This window comes from Oncorhynchus masou, chromosome 25, assembly GCF_036934945.1.
Source record: "Oncorhynchus masou masou isolate Uvic2021 chromosome 25, UVic_Omas_1.1, whole genome shotgun sequence".
NCBI lineage: Eukaryota > Metazoa > Chordata > Actinopteri > Salmoniformes > Salmonidae > Oncorhynchus > Oncorhynchus masou.
Genome location: NC_088236.1, coordinates 32516600 through 32539093, shown reverse-complemented (window position 1 = coordinate 32539093; position 22494 = coordinate 32516600). Strand labels below are relative to the sequence as shown.

The 22494-nt window shown below is 40.8% G+C and overlaps 1 protein-coding gene across 1 annotated transcript; it reads right to left on the bottom strand.

Moving 5' to 3' along the window:
• Positions 1-45: 45 nt before the first annotated feature.
• Positions 46-18849, bottom strand: LOC135514146 (serine/threonine-protein phosphatase 2A 55 kDa regulatory subunit B alpha isoform-like). Its single transcript, XM_064937384.1, has 10 exons — positions 18550-18849; positions 17966-18043; positions 8485-8582; positions 8203-8368; positions 7055-7167; positions 6744-6921; positions 6303-6467; positions 5878-6047; positions 5482-5573; positions 46-3265 (listed from the first exon to the last, which is right to left on the bottom strand). Exons 1-10 carry the CDS (start codon positions 18554-18556, stop codon positions 2989-2991), a joined length of 1344 nt encoding a protein of 447 aa, XP_064793456.1. The 5' UTR covers positions 18557-18849; the 3' UTR covers positions 46-2988.
• Positions 18850-22494: the final 3645 nt, after the last annotated feature.

Genomic DNA, 22494 nt, shown 5'->3' with positions numbered 1-22494 from the left:
GATAGAAATAGTCACAACAAATTATAAAAATTGTTGTATTCATAGTTCAGTTTTGAAATACTTTTATTACTCATTAAATCTAAACTATATTTTATTCCATTTGACAAAGGCAAACAGACCTATACAGTAAACCTTTAAAACTGCTGTATTGATATTTTTTTAATCACCCAAAATGTCCCCCAATCTTTATCAAGAGCCTCTCAAAACAAAACATACAAATCAATGAAATTCACAAAAATAAAAGTGCATTCTGTTGCGAGTTCTGTGAATACATTATATTTAAGTTCCCGTGAGCAGTCTCGTGCCTGAAAAGCCACCAGTCACTTCAGGAAACATACTTGATTATCTCATTATTTCCTCTGCTATGAAAAAGGCAATTAGGTCCTTCTGAATGACATTTGGTGGCTTTGCACAAGAGCTGTAAAGACAGGAGTGTGTTGGGGGAAAAGTACTCATTTATTTTGTTTAGGTGTCTCCATGTATTGACGCTTTAGAATAACTGACAGTAAATTTAAGAAAAATAAAAAAGCCAATTTTGACAACTACATTTGTACCGTAACTGAGCCTTGATGTTCTGATGCCAAGTGTGTGATAGTGGTATGGGGTCAGGGGTATAACGTGTGGCTTCTCCTATGTAGCATTTAACATCTTAACCATGACAAAACATGTACAGTAGGCTACACTCTTGTTCCTCATGTCATGACACATTCTCACAACAGCTAACAAAGTGACAGCCATTATAAACTGTCCACAAAACATAAGAAAATCTAAGTATTCAACAAGGACATAGACAGAGTCCTAAGTGACAACACCAGTAGAGCTAATGACCTTGATTGCAGACAGACTGCAATAGTGCTTATTGGTAGCATTACTAGTGAGTGAGCCTCAATTCTTAAGCTTAATGCTAACTTATTATGATCCAATGGCTCAAAATTGGCATCTATCTCGTCAATCAAGTGTATACATAAACAAATGTACTACAGACACAACCTCCGAAAACATCCTTAACAAATAATGCCACATCAACTAAATACAGTACAAATGCTGGACATGCCATACGTTTGAAATACTGTCTCCAATGCCCTGAGCTGACATTAACCAGTAATTTCATCCAATGATACACTTGACAGTTTTACTTTGTTTCCTGCATAAATAACTTGTTATGCACAATCGAAGAGAAAACATCTCATTATAAAATATGTCAGTAAACGTGTCTAGTCAATCAACCTGATTCTCCTCAGAGTGAATGTGGTTAAGAGTGTTTCTTCAGTCAAACTGAAGCAGAGAAAACAGATAATGCCTTGCCCATTCTCACTGTACAATGGCCTATTTATTATTCATTATCTTTCACTCAGTGCAAATGTTTAGAAAACATAGCCATGGCACACACAAACGGAGTTGAAACAATTCGCGCAAATAAACTAAAACTGAAGCAACCGAATCCATTCCAGTCAATATCAGTTACAGTAACCCAAATACAAAAACATTCAGATAACGACCCTAATGAGTCCGCAGTGGCACCGATACCTGAAAAGACTGCTCTTTGGACATCAACATGCATTAAGCCTTTCTTAATGGTACATTAATATGCACTCCATATTTAGACCAGCGGCCCACTTGAATTTAACACAATAAGTCACATTAAATATCACCAGTTCAAGTAATCTTTCAGTCTACAGATCAGTCCAAAACCTACAGTTTAACAGACAACAGTGATCAGACTAAACCAAGTAGTGTGAGGGGGTTAAATGTTATCAATATTTTTGTCTTAGTTCATACAAAAATAAACTAAGTATAGTGATTATTATTTATCTGAAGTACAAAATATCATTAAAAAAATATACAAACAAAAAACTTGATCCAGAGGGGAACAATTCATAAGAAACATAAGCATAAGTCAACACATGCATGGAACTTAGCAGCAGAGGTACAAATGAGTGCCTCTCACATTTAAACTGACAAGTCATGCAGGTCAGCACAATATGGCCAAGGCATGCCTCTGCCTGAAGACTCTCTTACAATAACTGCACTGGAGCCTCTGTGCTGAACTGTACATGGTGGCACTAAGAGCAAGAGGGACCAGTCCCTTCCATGTGAGATTAGGCTGCCTGCAGCACCTCTGCCCACTACCATTTACATGGAAAAGCAATGGCTTCATACTGCAGGTTACCTCTGGAGAAGGAATCTGTGTTTACCAGACTGTTAAGCCTTGTCTATAGTCTCAGACTGGATAACAACTGCGCATTTGGCATAGTTGTCTCGAAATTACCCCCAAACCAATCCACCAACCGAGTTGAGCTTTGTATGTGTGTCTACATCGATGTTAAGAGTGAGTGTGTACTGTATGTGTGTCTACATCGATGTTAAGAGTGAGTGTGTACTGTATGTGTGTCTACATCGATGTTAAGAGTGAGTGTGTACTGTATGTGTGTCTACATCGATGTTAAGAGTGAGTGTGTACTGTATGTGTGTCTACATCGATGTTAAGAGTGAGTGTGTACTGTATGTGAAAGATGAGGGTGAGGAAACTTGGCAACTTGGCAAACAGCCTGGGACAAATATAGAGAGCTGACAGCTTGCCAATTTGGTCAATGCAGAATGGCATTTTGTAATTTGTGTCAAAAATAGAGGGTTGGAGGTGGGAACCCAGTTGAAATAACTCCCTATCAAAATAAAAAATGCTTGTTCATATAAAAATGCTTGTGGCACCAAAACCGTGAAATTAGCAACATAGGAAATTAGCTTAATAAACAATATCCCACCAAATGACTAGAGTGTTAGAAAAGTGTTCCCTTTGGGATGTAGTGGACATCAGTTGCAATGTGGCAGGAGCAGTGTGGTACTGTTGGAGCCCCCTGAACAGGAAATAAGACTAACAAAGCCATCAAAACAGATGTGTTTTGCTGCACTTCTCCAGATGAGATGTTGGTGACCAGAGTAGTGGGGCTAAAGTGGGATCTGGGATATGAAGGGTTTATTGAATAATAGTTACAGTCTGTCCTGAAATATATAGAGGTTGTTAGTGGTGGCCACGGCAATGATGTTGTCCTGGGGGTGCCAGGCCGTGTGGAGGATCTTCTTGTTAAAGTCCAGGCTGTCTACACTGATTTCGTCCTTCTTGCGTTTCCCACCTGTGCACACCTTACGGGGCTTGAGCACAGAGCGAGGCTTACTGCTCTCCCGAGACGCCTCCAGGGTCACATCCTGCCGGTAGCCTCGGTCAAACATCCGGAAGAAGTTGTTGTATGAGCCCGTCATCACAACACTGAGGAGGACAAGGGTGGGGAATGAGACTCAGAGGTAGTGGCAGACTTACAGTGGTTTCAATTAGTCTTTCAATCACAGAATCTAACCAACACATTCATTAAATCAGCCCTAACAACATTCAAGTATACTGTGACATGTATACAATGCTGTCAAGGGACAGGAACAACAGTCTGTATAATGCAATCCAGTGGAGTTTGTGCAGGATGGGAAACATAAACGTGTACGGTGAATGAGTAAAAAAAAAACAGACTAATATAGACAGATCCACCTTGAGTCCACCATTACAGACGTAATGCAAGGGGCAGCCTTGAGTTCTGTTTGACAGAGATAAAGGCAGCCTTTGATAAGCGCTGTGCTACTAAGTTCAGATGAGGGGACATCCCAATAGTGTCTCAGTAGCTACAGCCTTTCTTCTGTAGGCCGAACATAAAATTACTACGCACAACTTATAAATTAATACAACTATTACTTTGATGAGTAAGAGTCCTCGATGTCAAACATTGATCTAATGTATCGTACCGTATAAACATCCTGATAAATGTCAGACATTATTAATATTTAATGTCTGACCGATGAGGATTTATTTGTATCAGCATTTAGTCCCCCGAAAAGGACCGATTTAAGATGTGGAGAAAACGCTCTGGAAAAAAGCTGTTGATAGAATTATTTGGGCATTTTATTACTTGCCCCAAAGAGGAAGCTCTTTATATGGCTATAAGCCTATCTTGCCTTGGCGCGGTACAGACTGGACACATCACAACGCAACTATACCAGTTGGAGAAGAGAGTGAAATACTGGGAACTAACTGTAAGGCCTACTGCTTCTACGGTGAGTAGGTAGAAGCACGCCAGCTCAATAAAGTGCCCAAAATCACACTGGTCATATACTGTTGCGTGAAGTATCATGGTAGGGCGTTGGGTGTCATAACAAACAACGGATGCTATGCCCAAATGTGCTAAGAACGGTCAACTCTAAGGCAATGTTAACGTTACAGCCCCTTAGTGAAGCACACTAAATCTGGTGTGTTATATTTGCTCTTTGCGAAGGGTATTCCTCAAGCTCTGCCTTTGTCATTAGATGTTTTCAGAACCCCCCCCCCCCCCAAAAAAAACATCAGGTTACAAAGTAGCGCTTCGTTGCTACGTTTTTATATATGGTTTGTCACTTGTCAGGGACTGGTCCAAATTCACATTTCACTATCCCCATTTCTACAACAAGCGCTAACTAGCTGTGTGAGAGTACTTGACGCCGTTCACTGAGGGTTATAGTGCTATCTGGAATCCTTGGGACAACCTTACTCTAACCATTTTAAATGTCAACTTCAAATGGGGTAGGGATGTCCCAAGGATGCCGGAGAGCAAGGACAATTCACTGAGGCAATGCTTGGAGCGAGAGGCAGCGCAGTGCCAGCAGTTCATTTTTTGATTGATGTTTTTCCTTTAGGTGGCAACTCCCAGAATTCAGTGGCTACAGCCCTACAATCAATAAAAACATAGCACAGACTTTGAATGTATTGGTATTTATCTATGTCCAGCTGGCTAGCATGAGGCAGCTCAGTTCTCAGAAGCTAATGTTTTGCTGGAATTAGTGCAGTTTATCCTCCTTTCACTAGAGTAACACAGTTTTTCCATACCAAAACCTCATCTTTCTGGTGCTCTTAAATTTTATGTGGTGTCCTTCATATTTTAGGGCAGAAATCCAAAGCTTCCTTAATCCTTTTACATGATTCTATTATGTCCAGCTATCTGTATTTTATGTTATTTTGGCTTACTGTTTAATTTTTCAGATAATGACCCCTAATGAGTCCGCAGTGGCACTGATAGCTGAAAAAGAAAATCAGGATCCATTCATACTGTGCAGACGTATTATTTTATGATCTACTTTTGGAATACACCGAATGACCATAAGCAAACACCACATTTGTCAAAAACAAAAGTTAATAGTAACCATTTATCATAAATGCTCGGCTTCCAAATGTTCTTTCCTCAAATTTAAGAGCATCTTTCTGAGTATCTTTGTATGGCTGTTTTAGGCACAATGCAAACAGAAAGCGCTTTTTTCTCTCCCCCATTCCAGCTATAATAATAAAAACATTGGCAGATATATCGATTATCCTGAATATTTTCACCATAAAATCAGATCCGTGTCGGTCGGGCTCAATTCATAGATCCAGTATCAAGTTTAAAATGTATGGCAAAACTTGACAACCCTCACCTGTCGTTTCCATTCCAGCAGCACTCAAACTTATCAAAGATGCAGTCATTCTCATAGAGTGAGCACAGTTTACTCCTGAGGTATTCATGAACCTGTTGGGAGGAAAATGATAGTAAATGAAGACACAAGTACACAATATTTGCACAACAAAACACATTGGTTCAGTCTAATATAAGCATAACTTCAAATGATAACATTCAAGTGCATGTATCTTTGCTATAAATAAATAAAGATACAACAGGGCAATACAGGACACGACACATTTACACATAACATCTCCCCCTAGTGGAGGATGTACTTATCAAACTAGAGGTTTAGAGCTGACAAGCAAATTGAACTTTGGATGCAACATCCATGATGATGTCACTACATCCCACCACACAGATACCAGCTGACCTGATAAGTCTCTACTGGACGGGACTCCATGTTGAGGTCCCAGATTTTGACGGTGAGGTAGTCCCGGGTCATCATGTAGCGCCCACTGTGGCTGAACTTGACATCAGAGATGGAGGAGATGATCTCAGAGAAGAATGAGCGGTTGCTTGGATCCTCAGGCTCTTCAAACACTGAATGAAACAACGAGAGGTGTGCTAGGTCAGTCACTTCATTGGAGTAGTCAAACACAGCAACGGACTGTTGAAGCATCTGCTTACGAGGTCTCTGAAATTGCTGGGCTTTTCAGTACTTTTAATCTGTCTCTGAAAAACTGGGTACATATGTAGTCATTTCAATCAATATGCCACTTTACCTAGTCATCTCCACAGGGCACAGAATTCTGTCTGAAACTAATATCATGGACTGCACTGTCAAATGCCACTTACGTTTGGAGTGCTGGTCACAGAGAGCTGATGCCCTCATGTCACAGAGGCGGATGGTGCCCTTGCTGCTGCTGTAGACAAAGGTGTTGCACTGGTTAGGATGGAACTCTGCTGCTGTGATCACCTCTGTCAACTCCTCCATGTTTGCTGGCTTGATGTCTACAATGTCTAAGGAGGTCAGGGAGGTCAAGGGCAAACATAACAGCTCTGACACCACAGATAAGAAATGGGGCTCCTGAACTACTCAACCCAAAAATGACTTTAACTGTGCCTTGTTGAACTGTCTCAGTAAAATGAGTTACAGTGCTATCCAAGCAAACTCAGCGCATAATTAACAAAAATGTAAAGCATTAAATCAAGATGGAACAAGATCACCAAGACCTTCCAAAGTGCTCAGCAGAGACTGAAAGAAAAAGTGATGGGGACCAAAGACAGAGAGGATACTAAAGCTGCGGTCAGTGATCTCCAGGTTCCAGAGGTTGATGCGAAGGTCATCGGCAGACAGGTAGGTCTCACAGTCGCTGTTGACCGAGATGGAGTTGATGTGGTAGGTGTGCGCGTTAGCAAACACTCGTCTGGGGCTGGCCTCCACCATCAGATCCATGGGATGAAATACTGGGACCTATGGTGAAGAGGAAGGAGGAGATTTAGCAGGTTCTCTCTCGCCAGGTGTACGAGTTGTGCGTAGTGTATAGAATGAGTCAATGTTGGGGCATCTGAATGTGCAGGGTATATGTACGTGAAAGTCTACACACCCGTAGTGTTGTGACAGTGGTGGGGTCTCTGTAACGTCCATCCTCTTCCTTCAGGTTGTACCCCTCTGGTCTCTTGTCCCGTTCACTGATTTTCCACAGCTTTATAGTTTTATCTGCAAGAGAGCACACATGTATGTCAACGCTGCTTCTTCACCAGCAATATATTTCCAGACCTGCCAACCCCGTCCAACTTTTTAGAGTCCCAGACGCGCTCGGCAAATTGGAGATTCAACCCTGAATTGGGGTTCTCTTTCCCCCGCCCGCTCGTCCGCACGCTGTTTGTGTCCGATCGCAATTATAGACTAGGACCAAATAGCAAATACTGGACACACATTCATTCTTCATCACGCGGTCTTCTAAACTCCCGACTCCATTTAATGCCAAGATGTCTATATTTGTTTTTGATTATACTTTTGTAATGCTTTTTGTGAAGTAGATCAAAATTAGTTACCGTCTATCAGGTTGTGTGGAAAATAAACTAATGGGACGCAGAATTAAATATCACACTACCAGTTATGTTTGGTATTTGCATTTAATTTCTTTCACTAGCAAATGTGAGTGAACTGCTGGCACTTTAGAGCCCACTGAATGTCTATCTTATGTTCGCTAACATTAGCTTGAGACAATGTGTTTACCTTCCCACAACACAGAGTCAAAAAGGGATTTGTCCATGTGTTTATGTACAGCTGACAGTCGGCAAACTCAGCGTCACAACAAAAACAGGAGATGGGGCAGACACCGGGTACTAGCATCGTCGAATAATGACTTATTAAATCTCCCACGTGCGTTGACACAAACACCATACAAGTATGTGTTGCAGCTCGAGAATCAGGATGTTAGATTTACTCAGCGGATTGATTTATTTATTTTATATATATATATTTATTTAAAATCAGGCCCTATTCATTTCTGTGTACTTTAACTCGGATCTCGTACCTGCGTACATGGACAGAGAAGTGCGTAGTTGGTACGCAAAATGCGTGCATGTTGGCAGGTCTGTATTTCCGTTGATCTCTGTCCTATTCAAAACATACAAATGAGTCAACGTAATGAACAGCGTATCCAGAGTCCTGTCAGGTCCCCTCCGTCCCCCAACAGAGGAAAGGGCTGTGGAGGGTAAAGCTACATGCACACTATGCTCTACTGACCATTCGTGGACAAGAGGAACTGTGCAGCGTTCTTCTGAGGCAGCCAGCGGATCTTGTTGATCTTCTCCTCGATCTCAAGGCTCTTCAGGTAGTCGAACTCAGGCTCGTGGCTCTGGAAGGTGCTGTAAACATTGTACTCTCCACGGCACTGTGGCTGGTTCTTACTCTGCTCGATGACAACATGCACAACACAGTCATGTCAAAAATAAATACACTACTGACACGTGACTCTGTACAGTGTTTAAATGCAGTGGACTGTTTTGAGCAGTAATCTCCACTTACCTCTAGCTCCTGCTGAAAGATGACAACACGGCCCCCCTTGTCCCCAGTGGCTAGTAGCTCGCCAGAGTGATTGAATTCCACAGTGGATATGATGTCAGCTGTCACAAATAACATGGCAATTATTAGGTTCAATTGCGTATTGCTAAATAATAGAAGGATCAACATTTGTAATGTTTTGGGGGTACAGGACATTCAGAAGGTATTCAGATCCCTCAACTTTTTCCACATTTTGTTATGTTACAGCCTTTTTCTAAAATGGATTACATTATTTCCCCCCCTAAATCTACATAGAATAACCCATAATGAAAAAGTAAAAACAGTTTTTTATTTTTTGATGGTAAAATAAATAATTTACACAAGTATTCAAACCCTTTGCTATGAGACTCGAAATTGAGCTCCGGTGCATCCTGTTTCCATTGATCATCCTTGAGATGTTTCTACAACTTGGGAGTTCACCTGTGGTAAATTCAATTGATTGGACATGATTTGGAAAGGCACACACCTGTCTATAGAAAAGGTCCCACAGTTGACAGTGCATGTCAGAGAAAAAACTAAGCCATGAGGTCTAAGGATTTGTCTGTAGAGCTCTGAGACATGATTGCATCTAGGCACAGATCTGGGGAAGAACACAGTGGCCTCCATAATTCTTAAATGGAAGAAGTTTGGAACCACCAACACACTTGCTAGAGCTGGCCGCACGGCCAAACGCGGGAGAAGGACCTTGGTCAGGGAGGAGACCAAAAACCCAATGTCACTGACAGAGCTCCCGAGTTCCTCTGTGGAGATGGGAGAACCTTCCAGAAGGACAACCATCTCTGCAGCACTTCATCAAGCAGACCTTTATGGGCGAGTGGCCAGACGGAAACCACTCCTCAGTAAAAAGGCACATGACAGCCTGCTTGGACTTTGCCAAAAGAAATCTAAAAACTCTCAGACCATGCGAAACACTCTCTGGTCTGATGAAACCAAGATTGAACTCTTTGGCCTGAATGCCAAGTGTCACTTCTGGAAGAAACCTGGCACTTTCCCTACAGTGAAGCATGGTGGTGGCAGCATCATTTTTCAGCGGCAGGGAATGGGAGACTAGTCAGGATTGAGGGAAAGATGAACAGAGCAAAGTACAGAGAGATATTTGATGAAAACCTGCTCCAGAGTGTTCAGGAACTCAGACTGGGGAGAAGGTTCAGCTTCCAACAGGACAATGACCCTAAGTAGGCTGCCAAGACAACGCAGGAGTGGCTTCGGTACAAGTCTCTGCATGTCTGAGTGAAAATACCTGTGCAGTGATGCTCCCCATCCAACCTGACAGAGCTTGAGAGGATCTGCAGAGAAGAATGGGAGAAACTCCCCAAATACAGGTGTGCCAAGCTTGTGGTGTATTAGGCAAGAAGACTTTGAGGATGTAACCACTGCCAAAGGTGCTTCAACAAAGTACTGTGTGAAGGGTCTTAATACTAAAGTAAATGTAATACTTAAAGACTACTTAAAAAAAATGTTTAAATACTTTTGCAAAAATAAAAAACATTTTGCTTTGTCATCCTGGGGTATTGTGTGTAGATTGATGAGGGGAAAAACTGTCAGTTTTAGAACAAAGCTGTAATGTAACAAAATGTGGAAGAAGTCAAGGGGTCTGAATACCTTCCAAATGCACTGTAATCTAGCTCCCTGCTGTGCCACACTGATTTCACAACTACTGAGCCTAACTACTAAAGTATATATGATTTTGTGAAGTTGTGGAAAGCAAGATGTATATAACCACCCCAGAGGGAAAATGTAAAAAACATATCTGCAGCTAACCACTTCCATAGAAAACTCAACAATCTCTCCCTTGTTGACCGAGGTTGGCACAAGCCTGATAATGTAGGGTTGTGCAGTGCTATCATCCACATAATAGGAGTTCTATGGAGGTGCTTGACCTCTGCTCCTGCCACAGCCACACACTGCCCCCCCACACCTCCAATAAAACTGACAAAGGAGAAAGGATACAAGCAGAAAGAAACTTTTGCGGCAGCATGAACACCGTTGAAGAACCCAGAACCCACATAGCCACAGTCTGAGTCTTGCTGTTGTATGTCTGAAAGTGTGTGATTAACAAAAAAGGGACAGACATACACAGATTCTGACCTAATATGTTTTGTTATGCTTGTTCTCAGATTCTGACCTAAACCGTTTTGTTATGCTTGTTCTCAGATTCTGACCTAAACCGTTTTGTTATGCTTGTTCTCAGATTCTGACCTAATCTGTTTTGTTATGCTTGTTCTCAGATTCTGACCTAATCTGTTTTGTTATGCTTGTTCTCAGATTCTGACCTAATCTGTTTTGTTATGCTTGTTCTCAGGCAAAGCTTGTACTGTAAACAGAATCTTGTAATGTGCACACATAATCAAGCACACTCAGCTCAAGCCATTCATACACTTCAACGGAGGTCAGCCAAAAAGGCACCTACAAGTTCTTACCCTTTATCTTATGGGCAACAAAGCGCACCGTCTATGCAGCCTAGAAACCCAAGTAGGCTACTAGCTCTCAATTTAAAAGCATACTTCCATGGTGGTACCATCATCTTAAAAAGTGGAAAACTACAACAGTTACCATTAGCTCTTTACCAATGCTTTATTTACCTGCATCATGGGATGAAGTAGGCTACAGGCCAAAACCGCATGTAGTGGCTGAGACTGTAGATCAGTCAAGAGCATCACCCAACATGATATTACCTTTCCATTGGGACACACAATTAATGCATCCTCAAACATCTGAAAAAGTGTCATGCCCCTTTATTTGTGGACATGTATTGGTGGGTATATGGTGTTTGGTGAGAAGTGAATCAGTGACTGATTGTCAGTCTGAACATAGTGCCTTCAGAAAGTAGTCATACCCCTTCTCTTATTCGACATCTTGTTGCGTTACTGCCCAAATTCAAAATGGATTAAATATATGTTTTCCCCTCACCCATCTATATACCATACCCCATAATGACAAAGTGAAAACATGTTTTTAGAACTTTTTTTAAAGAAAATAAATACAGACATCTGATTTACATAAGTATTCACATCCCTGAGTTAACACTTTGTAGAACCACCTTTGGCAGCAATTACAGCTGTGAGTCTTTTGGGGGTAAGTTTCTTAAGAGCTTTGCACACCTGGATTGTAAAATATTTGCCCAATCTTTTTTTAAATTATTCAAGCCCTGTCAAGTCGATTGTTGACCGCCATTTTCAAGTCTTGCCATAGAGTTTTCAGCCAATTTAAGTCAAAACTGTAACTAGGCCACTCAAACATTTCATGTCAACTTGGAAAGGAACTCCAGTGTAGATTTATCCTTGTGTTTATCGTCTTGCTGAAAAGGTGAATTTGTCTCCCAGTGAAAAGCAGACAACCAGGTTTTCCTCTAGGATTTTTCCTGTGCTTATAAGAGGGCGTAACACCACCTCTTCCGCCTCAGGAGGCTGAAAAGATTTGGCATCCTCAAAGTTTTCTACAGCTGCACCATTGAGCAGCTGCATCACCTCTTGGTATGGCAACTGCTTGGCATCCGACCGCAAGGCGCTACAGAGGGTAGTGTGTACCAGTACATCACTGGGGCCGAGCTCCCTGCCATCCAGGACCTCTATACCAGGCTTTGTCAGAGAAAGGCCCTAAAAATTGTCAAAGACTCCAGCCACCCAAGTCATAGGGTGTTTTCACATATCATCCTCTTTAAAATAACCAATCTCAGTGTTCTTTAAAGTTAACTCTGGGGTAACAAAAAGCTAGAGAACTGCGTTATGTATTCACACTTCCCTTTGAATGAGGACTCAACTCTTTTGCCAGTCCACTTCACTTATTTGGTGGTCTGAGTCCTCTTTGCATTCACATTGCTGTTTAGAAAGGAACCAAGATTTTTCACCAACATTCACCCAATGAACTCTGGGTTTTTACAAAGTGCAGGATAAGCCATTGCATCAAAATTATTTATCATCAGTAGCTACATATTGGTAGCTAACAGATTACAATTTGTCATTAAACTAAACTCAATCAGAAGATACCAATAATATTTCCATGTTAATAGTAACAGAATAAATACCAGAAGATTAACTGCAGATTAAATAATGCTGTAATTGAAAACTGTACACCCAATATATGCTTCTGCCCCTTTAAGATTCTAGAATTGATTTTGTACCCCATGTCTTCTCACACTGGCATTTTGCTCTAGTCCAGGAAAGGTAGATGCAGCCTTCCAACAGGGGAAGGCCAGCATAGGGGTCCAAGGTTTTCTGGGTATTTTGTTGTTTTGAGCGGTTTTTACATTTTCTTTATATTTTATTACTTTGACCTTTCAGCACACTGGCCATGTGATTGTACTAACATTCATTTCTGGTTACTATGACTGACTAATTCACATACTCTAGGCTCCACATGCTTTATCAGCTGGAACGTGAAAGGAATTAACCAGGTGGTCAAGCGTAGCCGAGTGTATGCTCATCTTAAGTCCGGACATTGTTTTTCTCCAAGAAACGCATCTCCGGTCCAGCGAACACTTCAAACTGAAGAGAGGATGGGTAGACCAAATATTTCACTCCAACTTTGGTGCTAAGCGGCAGCCATCCTTATCAGAAAAGGCACCCCGTTTGTCTCCAAAGTAATTTCAGATACTAATGGAAGATATATTATAGTGATAGGGAAATTGTTTAGCACACAGGTTATTCTGGCTAACCTCTATGGTCCTAATTGGGATGACACTCAATTTCTCTGACCTCATCGCAACACTTCCCTACTTCAATTCTCATAATTTGATATTGGGCGGAGATTTCATCTGTATATTGCATCCAAGTCTAGACAGATCCAGACCGAAGCCCAACAATGTAATTTCAAAATCAGGTGCAGTAATCAACTCATTTCTAGAATACTAGAATTTGTCTGATCCATGGAGGAGGAATCCCACGGCTAAACAGTAGTCCCTTTTTCTCCAGTCCTCAATCTCTAGGATTTACGTTTTCCTGCTGGACAATAGAATTCTTCCTTTGTAACTAATACCCAATAACACAGTATTGTTATTTCAGACAATAGCCCTGTCCAGCTTGATATCTGCTTTCTGGACAGTACTGTGTCGCAACGCGTGTGGCGACTTGACCTACTACTACTATCCTGTAGTGCCTTTAAAAAAAAATATATCAATTGATGTCTTTTACAGATCAACCGCATCACTGACGTGTCGCACTTTACTGTGTGGGAGTCGTTAAAAGCATATCTAAAGGGGCCAAATTCCAAAGGGCCAGCATCCCGGAGTCACCTCTTCACTGTTGACGTTGAGACTGGTGTTTTGTGGGTACTATTTAATGAAGCTGCCAGTTGAGGACTTGTGAGTAGTCTGTTTCTCAAACTAGACACGAATGTAATGTGTACTTGTCCTCTTGCTCAGTTGTGCACCGGGGCCTCCCACTCTTTCTATTCTGTTTAGAGACAGTTTGCGCTGTTCAGTGAAGGGAGTAGTACACAGCGTTGTACAAGATCTTCAGCTTCTTGGCAATTTCTCGCATGGAATAGCCTTAATTTCTCAGAACAAGAATAGACTGACGAGTTTCAGAAGAAAGTTCTTTCTTGTACCCGAATGAGTGAGCTTTCATTTGCAAAGGACTAGCATTTCAATTGTTATAATTATCAACTTTGTAGTTTCTCATCTCAGTTGACCCCCACTTCCCTTTTTGTCCACCAAGCTGCGATACCGGTTTATCCCACTAGGGGAAACGCCGTTATAATTTCCTTGTAACTATCTACTGTTTGTTTATGCATTTCATAGTCGGGTACTCCCGGAGGCCGAGTGACACCACGCCCACAACATAACTCCATGGTCTCGTCTCTGCTGTGAGTCGGAAGCGCCCAATGGCCCTCCTGCAAGGCCTCGCAGATCTCTGTAGAGATGGGGACAGATGGAGAATCATCACTGTCCACCAGATTGATGTCCAGTGCAGTGGCTACCCAAGTGAGTAAGCTCTTCATAACCTCTCAAGCTGCTGGGGGCGATGAAGCCCCGCTGCCAGCTTCTGATGGCCTGTTAGCCTGGTAGCCCCGCTCATGGTAATAAACAGCGCCAGCATTGTCCCCCAGGAACAACTTATCATTGGCCAACAGGGAACAGTGTCGTCACCATCGAAGCTGGCAACCTCCTGACTGAGGACATGCACCCTCCGTTCAAGGTGGTCCCAGTGGTCCGACTCATGCCCTCATCCTGGACTGGCAGCAGAAGGGCCCAGTAGAGGCCTACGGTGGCTCCGGCCATGCTTCCTGGGAGGGGTACTGGGCCCAGTAGAGGGAATAACAGCTCGCTGCGCACCACTCCTGTGAGAGGGAGCTTGTTCCCGGCCTGAGCCTGGCAGACACACTCGCGCATGGCCTCCAATCGCGCAGGCGTTTTGAGAACACCACATAAAACAGGCATCCAGTAGGGAATTCCACCACTCTCTCCATGTGGCTCAAACCCAGGCAGTGCATACACAAAGTATGCAGATCCCCAGGGGGGAATGCCACCATCACACCTATCAAAAGAAATTCACAATGGCCCCTGTTACTAATCAAATGAGTTTGAATCCTTCACAAAAGCATGGGAGTTCACACGTCACCACAAGCACACATTACCCTCAAAGTAATGGCCTTGCTAAAAAATATATATATTATTATTTATTTATTTTTTATTTTTTTTTTTTAAATCGGTGCAGATTGCTAAATCACTCATGGACAAAGCAAAAGCAGACAAGAGAGACGCCTACCTCAATCTCCTTGAATACTGCAACACTCCAGTTGACAACTTCAAATCACCAGCCCAGCTTTTAATGAGCCGCAGACTTCGTTCAATCCTTCCCAGCACCAACCAGCAGCTGCAACCTAAGGTCGCCAGCTACAAGGAAATGAATGAAAAACGTACACAAAGACAACAACAAAAGCGATACTTTGACAGGTCAGCGAGACCAATACCACCACTGAACGACGGTCAGTTAGAATCCAGGAGCATGGATACTGGAAGCCATCAGTCGTCATCCAGCCAGCTGACACTGAACGTTCATATCACATCCGCACCGCAGAAGTTGCGGTGTAGCGCCGCAATTGTCGTCGCCTACTCAACACAAAATAACAATACACTGAGGAGATGAACTGTTCCCCTGACATAGAAAGTGATGGACTAAACACACCCACAACATACTTAACTGCAACACCACAAGAACTGATGACTGACACAGAAGCATGCTCAGCATCATATCACACAAAGTCAGGAAGAGAGGTCAAGCTGTCCTATACCTGTGAAATGTAACGGGTGTTGGCAGATCACTGCCCTAAGAGTTCCAGACTGTTATTAAACTTGTTATTGAAAAGTTGACTTGAAATGCTTTGGTATTGTATTTGTTTGAAATGTTAAGATGTCATTGCTACAGGGAATCATTGTTTCAGTCTATTATGTTGATTCAGTTGGTGCAGTATGCAGTATAAATGGTTACTTACCTTGAGTTCAAACTACAGAGCATGTATTCAAAAGAAACACTTAGAATATGGTCATGACGTTGGCCTGGGGGGTAGGTTTATGACAGTCATAAATACCTCTTCCCCCCTTTTTCCTCTCTCTACCCTACTGATGTTACATTTGCAACACCCTTGGTTTTGCGGTGGTACTGAATGAATATGATGTAAGTTCGGTTGTCATCTGAGACATTCTCATCAATGATAAGATGACAAACTCTACAGTGGAAAGTCTACACATCAGAGTTATCGGATTCACATGGAATTGTTGTTTAATTTAAATGTTTGAATATGAAATTATTTGTGATGGGATGAAATGTGATTTTAGCTTCTAAAATGTGAGATTTGGTTTTTCATAAGATATGTCTCTGCTCAATCAGTGGCCCGCCCCTGTGAAGGGACATGGGCTATAAAACTTTTAAAACACGCCCTCCTCTCCCTTCCGATATAAGCCCTTGACGACAATATAACCTCCTGTTCCGAGGATGTGGGGACGACGGTCCGATGTCAGAATGGTCCAGATAATAACTACAGAACGAAGCCAACATCAGCGTGAGCTTTGGTTGTGAATGGTATGAACTTTAAAACTCTTATTCACTCCCAAACTGATACCTCCTAGCCGTTGAGTTAGCAACAGCCGTGCAAACGAGGGTTAGGAAGGAACAGACAGAGTATCCGGTCTATCACACAACGACGTTACTACAACGTATCCATTTGACAACCAGACATTCTTCAAAGGACAAAGGACTCGGTTGGACAACACCGCCTTCCATCTACCACCAACCTACCGAAGCGCAGCTCAGAGTAAATATTTATTGCATTTTCCTGCATAAGATACTGTATTTACGATAGCACAGCTTCGCCCTTTGTTCCTCAGTCTTCCCGCTCTTTCACTCAAACCCAGACCCTTTTCTTTTGCGTAACAAGCTGTCATATCCGTTCCACCCGCTAGGGACGTTTTCCTTTATGACGTAATTTGTAATCAAGTTATGATTTAATTATGTGTATGTGTAATTAGTTAGGTATTTAGTAAATGATTAATTAAAACCATTTTTGTATCGCTGATTCAACTTGTTAGCCAGGGTTCGTGCAGATAACCAAGAATTTACAACTTTCAGATGAGACTGAATTAAAATGACGATTAAAATAAAACTAGGTCTTTAAGAGTTTATTCGGAAGATAACAGCTCTATAAATATTATTTTGTGGTGCCCGACTCTCTATTTAATTACATTTACATGATTAGCTCAATCAGGTAATATTAATTACGAATAAATTATTTGATTGAATAGCATGTCATATCACTTAATCCGGCATAGCCAAAGTCACGACAATATGTAAAACATTTTTATTTTAAAAGGGGGGGGGGTGTAATATTCATGTGTAAACATACTGAATTGTAATTGGATGCATTTTACCCCCGTATCATACTGCGCTATGATTGGTAAAGACCAGCCAGGTGAAGAGGTCATCTTAATTTGATCATGGTATGAGACACTGAATATGCCAGTTATAGCTTGCTAATAAATACATATCCTGTCATACTGGATTTTATTATTTTGTACAAAGCACACAAAACAAGACAGGGACCTTGTAGATAATTGTATGTGTGGGGTACAGAGATGAGGTAGTTATTAAAAAATAAATGTTAAACACTATTATTGCATGAGTCCATGCCAGTTATTATGTGATTTGTTATGCACATTTTTACTCCTGACTTATTTAGGCTTGTCATAACAAAGGGGTTAAAAACATATTGACCCAAGACATTTCAGCTTGGAATTGATTAATTTAAAAAAATGTTTTCATACAAAATTCCACTTTGACATTATGGGGCATAGTGTGTAGATAAATTTCATCCATTTTAAATCCAGGCTGTAAGTAACGGTGTGAATACTTTCTGAAGGCACTGTACAGTAGCTAGCTAAATGCATTATTGACTACACCCTAGCTAGACTAAATCAACTAACGTAGCTAGCTGTCTAGAGCCTGAGTCTTACCTTCAGCAACATCGTCATCAATCGCTCCTTTGACTTGAGAAAAACACCACTGCACATCATTGCCCCCGCCGCCGGCTCCTGGAACACCATAAACAGAGCAACGCTTAAAACTCAAAAGCTGCATCACGTATGGCTTTGATGTCAAAGATTAATGTGATTCTTCTATATCGAGTTAGCAAGCTTTTTTTCTAATCTAGTAACGTTAGTGACGAACGCTACTTTCCATAATCAGAGAAGACCACCATTAAGCAATTTATTGACATCATTGTTTGGTAGCTTCAATACAGAGAAAGTGATAGCAAATATAGAAAGTTAGTTAGCTAGTTAGTTAACATTAACTAGCTAATGTTGTTGGTGGTGCAGTTAGCTACTATAACTTTATATCTAGCGGAAGCATCCGATACGCGGGACAACATGCAGAGTACACGCCCAACTCCGGGGAGGCTAATGTCAGCTAGCTAGCTTCTCTCCAAATGGCAAGAAAGCGGACAATAAACATAGAAACAACTTAGCAAATGTATGGGCGATAAACAAGCCCCTTCAATTTATGCATCAGACATTATTAGCTCGCTAGTTAACATTACCTGCCATGGTGAGAGAGAATCTCTGTCGAGGGCTTGGTTGGGGCCCTTGCTTATCTTTCCAGTTTGCCGGGCTAGGGTGTGTACAAGCAGAATCTCGCTGAGAGTGCAAGTGAAGCTATGGAGGGTGTGACTCTTTTCCCCTGCTATTCTTCAACTTCTTCTGTCACTTATCTTGCTAAGCAATGTTTTGACAATCAGTAACGCTTTCTCGGATCACTTTGCAACTATTATTTCCCTCTCCCTGCTTCTACTTTCAAAATGGCGCAACCTGGTCCCGCACTGACGTCAGTGAGAGGCAGGTGCGCGCTTCCCAACAGTTTAAAGTGATTCCATATCCAAAACAGCCCCCTTTCGAATACTAAATAATATCCTTCCTCCTTTCCTGGACGGAATCACTGATCTGACAAATGGTCGGTGATCCACTCCTATACTACAGATCCACTACATAGCTGCCTATCACCAGAAAGAGCAGCATCTTTGCTATCACCAATCAGAAAAATGCATTGGAAAGCATTCAAAAAGAATACCACCCATGATTCAAACAGGTCATCCAAATAAAACAATCTGGTTCTCCCTGAGTTTGCCTTAGGGGTTAAAGACTTAAAAGTATTGAGATGTGTTGATTTAAAAAATACAGTAACAGTATAGGGCCATTCCATTTGATTTCAATCACTTTTTGAACGCACTCCTTTTGATTTGAACAAAACTTTCTATACATATTTGCCCGTGGTAGAAGTGGTCAGAAAGTTACTTTTTGGACCTGAATGCCAAAACATTTAGGAGATAGATGAGCTCAAAGTTGACCCATTTTGCATACCCCACCATAGCATGAGACATCCATGTCTTTCTTCATCACTGGAAAAGATAAACGTTTTAATTTATATATTTTAAAAGCATACAGATAGGGTTGTCAAACAAATGTATAATTCTGTACTAAAAGAAATCACAACTAAATTAGGATTTTTTTTGCCATTCATGTATATTATCCAAAAATCTATAATGCGTAAACTCAATGTCATAGTTTATACCCAAGTTTAAATAATCTGAGGTGGTATGTGTTGTGCCCGCTTTCAGTTGAGACACAGCAATCACTGAAATGCAGAGTGGGTGTCATGTTTTGGCTGATAAATGTACTAAAATAGGAATAACATTTACATTTTAACTTTAAAATGGTAGCAATAAGATGGTTGGAAAGCCACATATCAAATAATGTTGACTTGAAAAAAAAAATGTTTTAAATTATACTGTCAATATTCCTTAGGAAACCTCTAGAAATAATAGGCATTCCCATTTAGGTGCACGTTCAATGGTGGGTTGACCTGCGGCCATCTTTGTGGTAGTAATTGGAAGTTAAAATGTTAATGCAATTTAAAATTAAATGATGTACCAGCTAAATTACACTGGTCTGAATAGATATGTCCATTCTATGAATTCTATTTCTATGATTGAAATGACACCCGCCCTGTATTCAAGAGTATGTTGTGTCTTTATCGATGGGTGGCACAACACAAACACCTCAGGTGATGTAAAATAATAGCGTCTAAGCTACAACATATGCAGCAGTTTTGTTGTTGTTGTTGAGTTTATGAGTTTTTAGATAATTGATGTAAAAGGTCAAAAAATGACCACATTTTATAAAATAAACAAGAAATTATGAAATAGTTTGATAACCCTTAAGCTTTTAAATTATATCAATCTCAGGCTTTGTGATGAAGACAATTATGTCTCATGGCACACGGGTCAACTTTGAGCACCTCTATCTTCTAAATGTTTTGGCATTCAGGTCCTTTCTGACCACTTCTACCATGGGCAAAAATGTATGGAAAGTTTTGTTCCAATCAAAAGGGGTGTGGTCAAAAGGTTATTGAAATAAAATGGAACAACCCTATTTTATTGTTTAATGTTATTAATGGTATTAGAATGGTGTGGTGAACAACAACTTTCCAAATATTCCACTAATTTAAATGAATGTGGGTAAATACATTTAACTATTAGTCAAAGGCATTCTATATAATATATCACGTGATGAACCTAGTATCCTGATTCCTGATTTCCATCAGGAAGAAAATAGAACAACTTCAACCACAAGATGGCAATAATGTAACATGTAACCTGTGTCTCCAAACTGGTTCTTCCATGCCTGGCAGGCAACCTGTATATTTGGAAAAAGAGTGCAAAACAACACTTCAACACAGCTCTACCTTCCCCTAGTAGGTAAAAGCTGTGTGTACCATAGTAACATAGATGCCAGCCAGTATCCATATGTCATATACCTTTTCAATCCAGGAGGCTCTCCTTGATAAAAAATAATTTGTTAAGGTTATCACTAAGGTTATCAAAGAATGGTAGGCTACAGACTCAAAAAGCATGTTACATATATTGTTGTTGTATGTGTCGAACTGCTTTGCTTTATCTTGGCCAGGTCGCAATTGTAAATGACAACTTGTTCTCAACTTGCCTACCTGGTTAAATACAGGTGAAATAAATAAAAATGTGGATCTCTTTGTTCCAGTTTATTTCCTGCTCGGACAATTGCTCTTTGCTGTACAATGATAAAAGATATGCCTAAATCATATTTATGAGTTTGATTCCACCAATGGGGCGTTAGGTAGCCTAGTGGTTAGAGCATTGGACAAGTAACCGGAAGGTTGGAAGATTGAATCCCTGAGCTGACAAGGTAAAAATCTGTCATTCTGCCCCTGAACAAGGCAGTTAACCTACTGTTCCTAGGCTTTCATTGAAAATAACAATGTGTTCTTAACTGACTTGCCTAGCTAAATAAAGATTTAAAAAATATATATATATTATTTGTTTGCTTCAAAGTGTGGTGATCTATGCTATCCTTGTGGTAAAATCTGACAAATAACATGACTGAGACTGTTGCCTGTAGCCTACTCTCTTGTACATAATAATGGGCTGCATAATGTTTCTTCTGCACAATACCTCTGATTGGTTGTAATCTGCAATACCGCAATCTCATGTTGCCAAATCTATTCATTATCCTGATCTCCCCATCTATGCAAGTCATTAAATGTCAATGAGAGTGAAGATAGACCTGCATGTTGGGAATGAAATATTAGTGTCCAATCACATTTGATTGAACTTTTGATAACTTTACAAGTTAAATAGATAACATTGATAGAGGACTCATTAAGTGAGTGTATTCAGCAGAAAATTGAAAATGACAGTGCAGGAAATCACATAGCATCCAGGCCTACCTGATGTGCACCCAAACCAGCCTTTATTTCCCAGAGGCTATGGTTATTTAATTAAAGCAGGGTTCCCCATTTTTGTTGTTGAACATAAACGACTAAAATCACCAGGAAATCAGCTCAAAATGACATATTTGATTGGATCCCAATGTAATCAATAATCAAGAAATTATTCTACATCTGTTTGGGATTCTTGTAGTCAATTTGCAGTGTACAAATTATTTTTTCCACTCAAGGAAAAAACGTAGTTGGGGACCCCTGGATTAAAGGGTTAGATCATTCACAGCAGAGTTTTGGTTCTCCTTCAGTAAAGCTTGAAAGATAATTTAGTTTACTGTTTTGTCACTAAATATATGCATACTGTTTGCGAGTATGTTACACTTAATTGGCCAAGTTATTGACTTTCTGAAACGAGTTCCAATATGTGTGAGAAAATACTTTCAGGTTTGATGTTTGGGAGGGCAGGGATTAATCCTTCAAACCTTTTAGATTACAGCAGTACTTGTAGCCTATGCTTTGTTTTCTGAAATATTAATTTCAAATACACAGCCACCTCCATCCTAATGAAGACGTAGCCCCCTCTATGATTAGAATAGATGAAGAGGCCGTAAGGTTTCGATAATCAAAGGGAAATATGTCATCTGACATTTTAGGCAGTCACAAATGTACTGATTATAAATCAGCTTTTATTAATAGAGATATGTGCCAATCCTTCATTGATATGATCCCCAGA

Excerpts from the sequence above, each read along its gene's own strand:
- LOC135514146 (XM_064937384.1), bottom strand. Across the intron at positions 8,583-17,965 it reads TGATGACGATGTTGCTGAAG|CTGACATCATATCCACTGTG; the intron begins GTAAGACTCAGG and ends TATTTGTGACAG. Across the intron at positions 7,168-8,202 it reads GTTCCTCTTGTCCACGAATG|ATAAAACTATAAAGCTGTGG; the intron begins GTCAGTAGAGCA and ends GCTCTCTTGCAG.